At 36.7% G+C, this 13,593-nt stretch overlaps 2 protein-coding genes across 2 annotated transcripts; both read left to right on the top strand.

Moving 5' to 3' along the window:
* Positions 1 to 561: 561 nt before the first annotated feature.
* On the top strand, positions 562 to 3,396 carry LOC113288707. Its single transcript, XM_026537826.1, has 4 exons — positions 562 to 2,017; positions 2,103 to 2,207; positions 2,297 to 2,578; positions 2,670 to 3,396. Exons 1-4 carry the CDS (start codon positions 1,868 to 1,870, stop codon positions 3,063 to 3,065), a joined length of 933 nt encoding a protein of 310 aa, XP_026393611.1. The 5' UTR covers positions 562 to 1,867; the 3' UTR covers positions 3,066 to 3,396.
* A 3,516-nt stretch (positions 3,397 to 6,912) lies between these two features.
* Positions 6,913 to 8,377, top strand: LOC113288705 (salicylate carboxymethyltransferase-like). Its single transcript, XM_026537824.1, has 4 exons — positions 6,913 to 7,053; positions 7,174 to 7,614; positions 7,696 to 7,953; positions 8,072 to 8,377. Exons 1-4 carry the CDS (start codon positions 6,976 to 6,978, stop codon positions 8,228 to 8,230), a joined length of 936 nt encoding a protein of 311 aa, XP_026393609.1. The 5' UTR covers positions 6,913 to 6,975; the 3' UTR covers positions 8,231 to 8,377.
* Positions 8,378 to 13,593: the final 5,216 nt, after the last annotated feature.

Below are 13,593 nucleotides of genomic sequence, written 5' to 3'. Positions count from 1 at the left end.
GGATGTTCCTCCATTACAAAAGTGGATGAACCTTCGGTTCACATAAAGCATTTTATGTTGACAATTGGTTTCCCTATTATCTTAGTGATGAATCTGAATCAGAATTCGAAAAGGAAGCAGTCATAGAAAGTGCTGAGATTTTTAGTCATCTAGGAATTCAGGCTTCAGAGGTTAATAGGCTAAAACCAAAGTCAACAATCTTATTGGTAAGGTTAATGATAGGCTTTCAAGGTACCCATTCACTACACCATTTCCTGTAATTTCCAACACACCAGTTTCGAAGGTTTGCAACGATATTGGCGTTGCAACCTTGTACAACGTCAATATATGTTGCACACCAAAAAATACGTTGGTAAAATATATAATATGAATTACAAGCTAAATAAATTTAATTGACCAACGTTTTGTCCAACGTATAAAACGTTGGGAAACATTGGCATATATGTAATATATCAGACCTCGTTTATTTAATGTCAATTATTTTTTACTTATTATTATTATTTTTAAAAATCCAAATATTTCCCTCTCAATAATTCACACAAATCATCCTCCCTCCTAAACTTAAATCACCAAAATCATCCTCCCTCCTAAACTTGAATCAACAAAATTTTCACCCCTAAATTTTCCTTCTAACTTTTCACCAAAAATCATCCCCCCTCTTATTTTTTTCACCAAATATTTTCCCTCAAAATTTCAGAAACCAAATATTTTCAGAAATATCTCGCATAAACTAATATTCAGACAAATTTATTCCTCTCATCCTTTTCACCGTCTTTCTTTTCTCTCTCTCTCTCTCAGAACCGAAAATCTGAGAAATAAAACCCTTGCCAAAAATTCCTGAATTAAAACCCTTCCTCACAATCAAACCACAAATCGAAACCTGAATTTCAGTAATCAAAAATGGAATCTCGATCAATTCTTAAAACCTAGAAATCTCGATCAACCATAAAAATTCGTAAACCTAGAACGCAAAATCAATTTTGTGTTACTGATATCTTAAATCAATCCATCTATAGTTGATTATCATCAGGTATAAACCATTGTTTTTTTAATTTTGAAGCTCAAGTGTTATTGACTGTACAGATTTTGGTGATTTGAAGTTAGGGTTCTTCTTTCTTTCTTTTTTTTTTTTTTTTTTTTTTTTTTGTGTGTGTGTATTATATAGAATTTCAAGGCATGGGTGTGTTTTGTTTTCTGCTTAGTCAACACATATACTTTTATTATTATGGTGTTTTTGTTTAGGAATCAGTTTTTGTTTTGTTGTGAATTATAGGCTAGAAATAGTTTTCTCTATCTTGTTATGCATTCAGTTTGCTTAGGAATCCGTTTGATTGTTTTTGTTTTGTTGTGAATTATAGGCTAGAAATAGTGCATCAATTTTGTAATCTGTCCTGTCTTCATTATTGTAGAATGTCTCAACAGACTGAGAAAATCTGGATGTTTGAAGATAGGTTTAGTCATGTGTAGAACAAGAGTAGATAGTTTTATTGCCTTGCATATAAGAACAGAACTAGAGGCTCACAAACTTGTCCCTGTCCTTGTCGTGTTTGTCGTAATGCAAAATCTAAGAAGTTTCAACTAGTGAGGCATGATTTAAAAGTTAATGGCATGCTAGTTACATATGTACATTGGTCACTACATGGAGAGAAGCCGACACCACCATCAAAGTTAGTTGCCGCAAATGTAGAGAAATTGGTTCAAGAAGAAACTTCATTGGAGACTGTAGAGGAAAAAGGAAAAGATCCAAGAAGAGGCCTGCATTAGCTGAGGATGGATCTGTTGTACCGGAGGAAGAGTCTGGAGTGCCCCAACGCCTGCAACTCACTCCAGAACTCTGGGAAGCTGCAGAGATAAAGTTCCACCTGGGATGACTCAAAATATTTGGCATGATTTTGTTGACTACGAAAAGCAACCTGAGACAACAGCAAAGAATACTACCAACGCACGATCCAGAGCACGATCCACGATCCGCCATACACTTGGGCGATGTTCTTACAATAACAAGAAATATAAACTGGTAACTCTACACTTTGTTAATTGAATAACTAATGGTTGTATTAATTATAGAGGTTCAATTTTAATATAATAAACCACTTTTCCAGGACCAGTCAGGCATTTTACAAGTACCTGAAGACACCACAGACAAGTGGTTGTTGGGACACCAACGTAAGGATGGAACTGTGCATCCTAGTGCAGACGAGGCACATGTAAGTATACTTCAGAAATTGAATAACGACACTTATTTCACTGCTGCGTACTCGTAGCTAACCACCAAGTTTCTACTATGAAATTACAGAAGAAAGTAATGGAAGCCAAAGAGAAGTATAAACAAGCAGGAGCAAGTGGAGGAAAGAGTTGTGTGATTTCAGATCCACTAGAAGATGTGTTTGGAGCAAATCGAAAAGATTGTATTCGTGGACACTCTTCCCGTACGTCCAAGAAGCAGGCTCGGATTGCAGCAGTCGCGTTTTTTGCTCTTCAAAATAGAGACTCCCAAAAGGAGCAGAAACTCAACAAAATTGAAACTGATGTTAGTATTTTGGGTGGTCAACTCGGGTCGCTGAGCACTAAAGTTGATGTAAGTGTTCAATTATGACTCGCCGTGCAGTTCTAGTCAATTTTAGCACACTTCCAACTCTGTGATAGTTCTAATATGATCTTGTTAACAGGCGCTCTTACACTTACTGAAGCCTAATGTGTCTGCGCCATCTAGTTCCTCCAATCCTTATAGAAGAGTCACTCCTAGCCCAGAGAAAGGGTCAAATACTCATCATATTGGTGGAACTCATCGTGCCATGGATAACGAGGAAATTGCTTCTGCTGGGGTTACATATGACCAAGTTGAGCTGCTAAACAATAAAGGTGAAGTTGTTGCATTAGGAAGTGTTCGCGAGGGTGACATCTTGCATTGTAAAACGCTGAAGCCGACTGAGAAGAAGGTCTTTGTTGAGTATGTGTATGACCAAGCAGCAGTTCTTTGGGATGCCCCTCAAAGAGATGATTATTTCTTCTTCAGACAGCTACCACTGCCTGCTTGGATAAAATGGAGCGAGGATAGGATGTAGCCTGCAAATAGTGAATCTTTTTAGAATTGGGTATTTTGACAAATGGTATTTTGACAAACACGGAATCTCCTGCAGACTTCCTTTTTTCTGGGTATTTTGACACAAAGGAAGATAGATAATAGCGAACCTTACAGGCTTTTTGTTTTTGGGTATACTGACTAGGGAGATTGCTTAATATAACGGCGAGTTCTACAGACTTCTTATTAGGTGTTTTTTGGTTGTAGGAAGATTAGACAGACTATGCATCTGTCTACTCTGTCTTTATTAGTTTTTTGTGTTTCTATGCTCAATGGAGTTGCATATATATATATATATATATTTTGTTTCTTCAGATAGAAAATTGAATTGATCTAAGTTAATGTTTAGTGTATCAGGTCAAACTTGCATAAATAATGCCAATGAATAATCACAGTTTAGTTACTAAAAGAGAAAACCACAAGTGCCGCACTTAGGACCCTTCTAAATGCACACATCAAAGATATTATTTTGAATTATCCAGTATGACAACGTGCATAAATCATGCCAATGAGTATTGCAGCATTTGAATCTACGAAGCAACATCCAACTACACTTGATCAACTATTCCTATCTGATTTTATTTTTTAATTGATTTTTTTAGTTTATTAACTGCCTCAAACTACACTGAGCTTGCTCCATTATGTCGGAATCTCAAGGACCAAGGTTTGTGTTTATTCTCCGCATTGTGTTTTATACGAGCGTGGAAATTATTGTTTTCAGTTAGTCCTTTTGTCTTCAAAGCTTAGTAACAATAATTCATAGTTGCTGGTGGTGGGATTGGGAGTGCACATCTTTTCTGGTGGTTATATATAACAAGCTTGTTTCTCTTTTATATCTATACAGATGTGCTCAGTCGATGAGGGCGATTTATGGGAAGCAGTTGCAGGTCAGGTTTCCATATAAGGTGCGCCAGGTTCTGTGTTATCTCTCATTAACACATTGAATTTTACCATTAACCTTAACTTCCATATAATTCTGTCTCCTACTCTGCAGGATATTGATTTTAATGCTTTTCCACCATTGGTGCTTCTGATACAACGTATGAATATGTAAACAACTGAAGGTATTCTTCTGAACTAATTCATACTGTCAAATTCAGAAATTATGCCAGGTTCCGTGTTATCTCTCATTAAGAATTTTACCAATAACCTTAACTTCCAAGTAATTCTGTCTTCTACTCTGCAGGATATTGATTTTAACGCTCTTCAATTCCACCATTGGTACTGCTAATACAAAGTACATGTAAGCAACTGAAGGTATTCTTATAATTCATATTATCAAATTCAGAAACTTGGATTCGGTACCGTATTTATCTTTAAATCAATAGTTCATCTGTTTTATATATGATGGATACATCTTGATGGATTGTGATGACCAACCATATGTTCATATGGTAAAAATTGGGTCTTTTAGTTGATCTACGGTGGTGTATGATCAGGTGCAGAAATCTGCCGGAATCGTTGTCGGTTCTTTTTTTTACCTGGAATATGTCGGATTTTTTTTTGTTTATGTTTAACCAGATTTGCAACGTATATACGTGTTGCTCAAATTAGAATAATACGTTGCTTAAATTATGTATCCGTTGTACAAATTAAAAATGCGTTGCTCAATAAACGTTGGTAAACTATTGACCAACATTTTTATGCGTTTTACAAATTAATTTTCCCAACATATTTTAGCGTTGCACCCAAATTTCTACGCCGTATTCCAACGTATATAAGCGTTGAATTCATTGCAACACGTATATACGTCTCAAATCGGATGTTTTTGGTGTAGTGATTATCTGGAACCGGACCCTGTAGAATTGGGTTCGGTCCTGGGTTCTAAAGTTGGACCCATTAACAACTTCGGGTACCCGGTTATGCATTCTTTTATTTTATGTTTTTAGCAAAACTACAAGTATTTGCTAGTTTTGGCTTTGATTCTTTTTTTTTTCATTTTTTTCTTACATTTAATCTTTATTTATTATGTTAATAAAGAAATAATTATAATTTTTTATAAAAATAATTAGATTCAATCCAAAAAGAGAAACATATTAAAACCACCCGTTTTTACTTCACACGCCAGCATCTGTGGTGAATCCTCCGGCGTGTGGACCAAAACCGCCAATTGTTACTTTATAATCTCGTCATCCAACGGCTGTTATTCCTTTTGTTTTCCTATAAATTCACCTAATCTCCAAACTTAAAACTCACATCTTCTTCATCTTTACCTCAAAATTTCACAATTTCATACCATCACAGATTCACAATATTCACTTTTGTTTTATTTCAAACACAACTATTCATATGGCTCTAAAGGCTTTGGTGTGATCCCGTTTTGTAATTGCAACATAAAATTTCTCCTCCTTCTATCTTGAGTTGCATCTTCATCCATTTGACTCAAAAACTCCATACACATTTCTTCCTCTTCTTCATACAACATTTCATCCATCTCCATATCTTCCTCAAAAGAACCAAAATCAGGATTCATGGTTGAAAATCGAACGCAATTAAAATTAAGAAAAGATTGATCGGATGAAAGATTGTTGTGAATTTGTGAGATCAAACTCGATCTGTATTTATGGAGGTAGAAACTAGCCGTTCCGGTGACCGTTTAAAGTAGCCGCTGGCAGTCTTCATTCACACGCCAGCGTTTCTCCCATGCACGCCAATGTTTTTCCTTCAAACGCCAGCGACAACACTTCGTCCTGGCGCTTGACGGTCAACCGCCCACTTCTTTTTCATAGTACACAATCATGTTTGACCATCCACCTGGCTCAACAAAATTTTTGTTTTGTACATTGCCATAGGAATTGCCCTAAGAGCAACTGCAGCGGTGCGATCAAAACCAAAGATCAAAGATCAAAAAAAAGATCAAATTTTGGGTTTAGTCCGTGTTGTCACGTAACGGTCCCGATTAAAATTTGGTCGCGCGTAATTTAAATCTCCGCCCCAAAAAAAATTCATCGGGCGTATCTCAAATGTCCGCCCAATCAATCACCAGGCACACTTTAAGTTTACGCCTGTCAACAGGCGTACTTTAAGTTTACGCCTCATTTTTTTTTTAATTTGAATTTTCATCGGGCGTAATTTAAATCTCCGCCCGTTAACAAGCGTACTCTAAATTTATGCCCACCAACAAACGTACTTTAAATTTACGCCCAGCAACAAACGTACTTTAAATTTACGCCCGACTATATTAGGATTTGGAATTTGGTCGCGACCAAATATGGTCTGGAATTTGATCTTTGGCTGGGATTTGATCTTTACTCCGTCCCACTGCGTTACGATCTCATCCCAAATTTTTGGTTATACTCGCCCACTGTGGATGCTCTAAGGGACCAACACAAGGCAAGGCTACTAAAAGTGAAAGAAAGAGGAATATAAACGCCAGAGCATACATCTCAACTCTCGAGGGAGGGAATGTATGAACCTTATGCATTTGCCTGTCACACCCTTTAAAAGCTAAATTATGTGATTCACGTTTTACTTCATGCTGTTTATTTCAAAACCATAATTCTTAGTACTATATACTGGTCCAGACTATACGTGCCAGCCTGATGAGCAATCACAAACCAGCTATAGTATTCTGGTAGCATTCACCACAAAAAGAAGTTCAGCAAAAACATAACAAAAAACACGTCCAAGGAAAAAGGATAGCAATTTTCCTTTGCAATTATGGCACTGATAATTTTGAACATCGCAATCCATAATTCTACCTTAGTCCTATGTACAAGGGAATCTAATGAACACGTATTTCATTTTCTTGCACACCTGTCTTGATTTTCTTTGGCTATAAATAGCTGTAGCTGTCGATTAATAATACAACTTAACTTAAATCTCTTAAGTCTTAACTTAAATCTCTTAGTCTTAACGTTCATTTTCTTATACAAAGTTTATTTATCAGCAATATGGATCGATTCATCCGAAATCTCCGCATGAATGGTGGCACCGGCAAAACTAGTTACTCTTTCGACTCATCAGTTCAGGTCTCTCTGGAGTTCTAACTCTACTAACTAGTTCTGTCCCCCATTCTTTTGAAATTTTACTGCTTATTTTGGACATCTAATTTATTTTAGCCTTTTGTTGTCTTTTCCATGAATGTACAGGAAAGAGCTATATACGTAACAAAGCCATTGATAGAAGATGCAGCTCTTGATGTATTTTCGAAGTTCTATGCTTGCAGTGCAACACTCTCTCCATCTGAGATGATGGGAAAGAGTATAGGCATTGCCGATTTAGGCTGTTCCTCTGGTCCAAACACTTTGTTGGTCATTTCTTACCTATTAAATATTATTTACAACAAATGCCGCGAATTTGACAGTGCTTCACCCGAGATTGTCATGTTTCTTAATGATCTTCCTGGAAACGACTTTAACACCCTTTTCAAGCACTTGGAAGGATTTACTGACGAACTGAAAAGAACTAAAGGAGATGGTTTCGGACCGTGTTTTGCAGCTGGAATGCCTGGCACTTTTTATGGTAGACTTGTCCCTAGGGACACTCTTCACTTTGTCCATTCTTCCTACAGTCTCCAATGGTTGTCTCAGGTGAGCAGTAGTAATTCTACAGTCTCCAATCGTTAATTAAGAGTAGATAATTGATGCACGTTTCATTTTTTCTTTCCACAGGTCCCTCTAGGGATTGAGAGCTGTAGCAAGGGGAACATTTACATCTCCAAGTCTAGTCCTCCATCCATAACAGAAGCATACTTCAAGCAATTTAAGAGTGATTTTCGAAGTTTTCTGACTTGCCGGTCCGAGGAATTAGTCAAGGGAGGGAAAATGGTTGTAACACTTTTGGGAAGGAGAAATGCAGACCCGACAAGTATAGAGTGCTGCTATTTCTGGGAACTATTAGCTTTGGCAATCAATGACATGGTTTCAGAGGTATACCTATGCATAACTAGTAGTTTCAATATTCTTTTTTACATAAACTAGCTAGCCAAACATTTTTTTCCCTTTATATATTTTAATTAAGTAAGATTAATAAGTTTCAAAAATGTAGGGAATGATCGAAGAAGAGAAGTTAATGTCGTTTAACTTACCACAGTATATGCCATCCAATGAGGAAGTAAAGAATGAAATTCAATGTGAAGGTTCATTCATGATTAATCAGCTCGAAGCCAAATTCACTAACATAGTTATGTCGTTGACCAAAGTATAATTATAAGATGCTGCAAAATGCCCATGCATGCATCTTAAGTCACCTAAATAAGAAAGCAGTGATGTGTATCTGCGAGTATCGTTGTATTTGGCCATTTCTTTTTTTACGTACTGTACCGAAAGAAAAAAAGAATTGAAGGTTGCATTTTTTTTTCCTCGTATCATTTATTTTATCGCATATAGAAGTACTCCATTCAGTTGTCCAATTATGTGACGTGAAATATGATATGTGTTCAGTTTTCCGTTCTCTAGCCAACGTCTGTCAAGCTAGCCGTCAGCATTAAATGATTTCGAGCCAGCCTTGGTTGTTGGCTAGCTTTTGTTCACTACGAAAGAATCGTACAAAAGGTGGAAGAAAAGAGGGAAAGATTTTTGAAAAGATTGTTTGATGTTGATAACACAAATGCCACACATGGTAAAATGTCCTAAATCAGTTGTACGTATGATATCGAATCATCGATGGATATCTGTGTTAGAAGATATTTTGTATCAGATTATGTCAGTGTACATAGGTCATTTTATCTTCTGTTATTGTGTTGTTACCGTTATGGCTGTCTTTACCTTTTCTGTTAGGTTTTTGTGAAACTTCTTTCCTCTAGCATCTGCTATAAATGCTAGCCTGAAACTCTTGTAAGGTTAAGACTATCCATTATTAATGAAATAGTCTCTTTCATGGTATCAAGACTCTAGGTTTTTGATCCACAACAGCCGCCACCATCGATACCCTCTACAATCAATACTAGCCATACCAGCCGTCATCCGTCTTCAAAAATTAATTCACCCACCACCACCACCATCATACAAATACAATTTTCCCACATCAATTCCCCTTACAATGTCTCAAACTTGGTCTCTGAAAAACTTGATGATTCTAACTATTTGGTCTGGAAATCTCAGATAGAATCGATTCTCATGAGCACCGATTTGTATGGTTTCAGAATTTAATCACTCATTATTCTTATACTTTTGTGCGTCAGAGGTATTTATTTTCCTTTTTTATGTTGATGATTTCTTATTGATTGGCAGCACCAACTCTCTGATGTCTTCCTTCATCACCAAGATGAGTTCAGCCTTTGCTATGAGAGATTTGGGTCCTTTACATTATTTTCTTGGCATTGAGATTACAAATGAGTCAAATACAAACTCTTTGCTTCTCACTCAGACTAAGCATACTCTTGAGTTGTTACACAATGATGGACTGCAAACCATGCACCACTCCTATTGCACAAATCTCCATATGATAGTGAGCTTCTCACATACCCTAAAGAGTTTAAAAGCTTAGTTGGTGATCTTCAATATCTGACTTTGACTAGGCCAGACATTACATTTGGAGTTAATTACATTTCACAGTTCATGCATGCTCCTAGGACTTCTCATATGCTGCTTGTGAAGAGAATTTTGCGTTATTTGGAGCACTCTTTGGGTTCTTGCACTACCTTTTTACCAGGTGACATCACTTCCTTATGTGGCTTTTCGGACTCTGATTTGGCTGGTGATAAGTGCATAATTCATATGATTTTATTATTCATTCCATACTTGTTTTAGCTATTATTCTTGCATGTATTTGTGATATTACTCTTGTTTTCTCTTATTTGCCTCTAATAGTTGAATCATCCAAAAATGAGCTACAAAGTGCTGAAAAGAGCTAGGAAGAGAAGTATTTTAGTGTTTTCGTCGCACTTCTTCCACTTCTCTTGGACTTGGGCACTTGGATAATTGGAATACTTATTTTCTTAGCTCTTTTCAGCACTTTGTAACTCCTTTTTGGATGATTGACATAATAGAGGCAAATAAGAGAAAACAAGAGTAATTATACGAAAATATGCAAGAATAATAGCTAAAATAAGTATGGAATGGACACTAAAATCATATGAATTATGAACTTATCAAATTCCCCCACACTTAGCTTTTGCTAGTCCTCGAGAAAACTAAATAAAACTAATCCTGAATACAACAACTCCATGTCGTTGGGAAACGGTTACACTTAGCATGTATAACAAGCTTTTAAACCCCTAGGTGTCCCTAGTGAACGAGTTATAGTCTCGTGAGGGCTTACAAGAGGTATACCCACAAAACCTACTCCAATTTATCGCCTTGGAAGAACCACTAAGGATAGACACAAAGTAGTAGCTAGTAAGATAATCAGCATACATATGTTCTTTAGCTGCAAACATCCCACTTACATTCCTATCATCACACACAAGCAATTACTTATGTGTGACATTCAACCTGATTGCAAAGCTCTACTAAGATAGTCATCGTACTTGTTGCAACATTTTCCACAACACTCGCATACTGAAATCACATGGATATATAAGAAAATGGAAATAGAAAAGTGAAGTGTGCAAATGTTGACTAAAGTGAAAGATGTTACCCACAATACTTGTATGAATGTCGTCAAAGGATTCTTATTTATCGCACAATAGTTGAGATAAGCACCCATTTAACTCGAACACATGATTAGATACTCTAAGTGCATGTTCCATTTCAGCAAATATGTGATAGTTGTCTTGGATCCAGCTTTCCATGCTTGTTTAGGCGACGAAGACAGGGACAACGTTTCACACATACTGCTATCCAACTGTCGAGAACCTCATCAATAGTCTTTTTTTGACTTTCTATATAATGATGATAGGTTTTTGTTTTCATCGACTTCATGATTAGTCCGCAATTCCGGACCTATCACAAAATTATCAATGTCGATAAATGTAGAGGAGCTATATATTTTTTTTTTCTTTTTGTTTTTTGTTTTTTTTTGCGGCCCACTCTTTATGAATGTAAGACAATTGTCTATGGGGGCTTTTATATAATCAACCAATGATTACCTTGCTACAACATCCACGGCAGTATCACGATCCCACCAAATCACCTTAGAGAAACATAAAACTGCAAAAATAAAAAGAAAGTGATTCAGTAATGATTAATCACGAGGATGAATCTTTCAAACGACTGTCATGCCATTTCTAGCATCTGAGTTTCGTTCAATTATGAACGTGTATATTTAAGGATTGTAGAATGATAAAGTGGAACTCAATCTATAACCGTAAGAACTGTTTCAACCTAAAAGGTTTTTATCAAATTTTAGGTCGGTTGATTTGCAATAAGTAGACCCGATTATTCCCTCAACGGAAACTCATACAGAATACCCTAAAATTTATGTTGAAGAAGAGTTCATGAGAGCGGAATTTGATTCGAATGATGAAGGTGTTGAAGAGATGGAGATTGAGAATGATACCAAATTGATTGAAGTCATGGAAGATGAAAAAGCGGGGGTCTAACAACACCACCCAATATTTCGCTTAGCAATTTGTATGGACTAACTCCGAAATAATTTCTAGAGAATCAACTAGACAGTCAGACTCAATCTAGGTAAAAGTATCTCAAGGAGTTAATATCTCTCTCTTGTTTTGATTTACTCGAGCTAATAGAAATCAGCGAGTCTTTAATCAAACACAAAGAATAACTTGGATGGTACCAAAGACCAATATCCAAGGATCAATCAATGACAATCAACAACCAAAGGTTGGATTACTCTAATTGATGATCTAACACACAACCTGTATTATTTCAATTATAAAGATAAAACAATATAATGCGGAAACTGAAATAACACAGACACCAGAAATTTTGTTAACGAGGAAACCGCAAATGCAGAAAAACCCCGGGACCTAGTACAGATTGAACACACAATGTATTAAGCCGCTACAGACATTAGCCTATTCCAAGCTAACTTCAGACTAGACTGTAGTTGAACCCCAATCAGTCTCCCACTGATCCAAGGTACAGTTGTACTCCCTATGCCTATGATCCCAGCAGGATACTGCGCACTTGATTCCCTTAGCTGATCTCACCCACAACTAAGAGTTGCTACAACGCAAAATCGCAGGCTTTAACAATAAACAAATATGTCTCACACAAACAAGTCTATCAAAGTATCAATTTGTCTCCCACAGAAAAACCCTAAAGTTTTTGTTCTGTCTTTTGATAATAATCAAGGTGAACAGGAAGCAATTGATAATCCGGTCTTATATTCCCGAAGAACAGCCTAGATAAATCAATCACCTCACAACTATCTTAATCGTATGGTAGCAAAACAAGATGTTGCGGAATCACAAACAATGAGACGAATATGTTTGTAACTACTTTTTATATCTTGCCTATCGGAGATATTAATCTCAAGCCAATCAATCTGATTGTACTCGTATGATAGAAGATGCAAGATCAGATCACACAACTACGATAAAAGTAGTATCGGTCTGGCTTCACAATCCCAATGAAGTCTTTAAGTCGTTAACCTGGTTTTAGAAGAAGAAAACCAAAGGTTAAAGGAGAAACGACTCTAGCACGCAAACTAGTATCACACGTGAGGTGTGGAGATTAGTTTTGCAGAGTTGCTAGATGTCCCCTTATATAGTCTTTCAAATCAGGGCTTCGCCTTGGTCACAAAGCAAACAATATCCACCGTTAGATGAAAACCTGATTTAGATTCAAGCTAATATTTCTGAACCGTTAGATTGAAAACTTAGCTTGTTATACACAAATGAAATGTACGCTTCTAGGTTTGTTAACCGTACCCAAACGTGTACATTGTTGGTACAACAATAGTTAACCAAAAGGTTAGCCATATGAGCATTTCATACCAACCATATTCTTCTTCACCATAAGTAGTTCAAGTGACTCAAATGAACTAGTTAGAGAGTTGTTCAATTGCAAGGAAATATTATGTACTACACAAGACACAACTGAAGCAAAGATGATTTGATTCACTTGAATCGGTTCACGAACTTTATAGACACGGTTTACAATTTGCATTCCTTAGTCTTTATAAGTTTAAGTTCAGAAATCATCTTCAGATATATAACCTTCTTAAGTTCGCACACTAGGTTTGCGGACTTAAGCAACCGGGCAGAGTTTACAAACTCCAGCAGAAAATCTCGGGAAAGACTTTCCGCCGGTTCACGGACTGGGTTCTCGGACGCAGCTAGTTTGTCAACTCCAGCAAAATTTCTTGGGATGAGAAGTTCGGCAGTTCACGGACTGAGTTCGTGGACTTGACAACAAGCCATTCTTTAGGTTTCTCTTGATCAACAAAGTTCGCAAACTTTGGTTCAAGGAATAGGACTTGACAACAAGCCAAAACAATACTTATGTCCATCATTGGTTATGTAATCTAAATTCTCATTCCAACCATTGAAACATTCTTAGAGGACGTTATATAGTTGTTACACCATTTTTCGTCAAAGCAATTTTCAAACTGATTGAAACATATCATGACTTTCGTCACTAAGTAAAGATAAACATGGTCGAAGCGAAACGCTTACCAACACATATTTCGGGATATAGATAGGCGAGGTATACTCGGCT

The sequence above is a fragment of the Papaver somniferum genome, chromosome 6 (genome assembly GCF_003573695.1).
Source record: "Papaver somniferum cultivar HN1 chromosome 6, ASM357369v1, whole genome shotgun sequence".
NCBI classification, from domain to species: domain Eukaryota; kingdom Viridiplantae; phylum Streptophyta; class Magnoliopsida; order Ranunculales; family Papaveraceae; genus Papaver; species Papaver somniferum.
The sequence above is the reverse complement of the archived record's forward strand: the minus strand, read 5'-3'. Positions and strand labels throughout refer to the sequence as shown.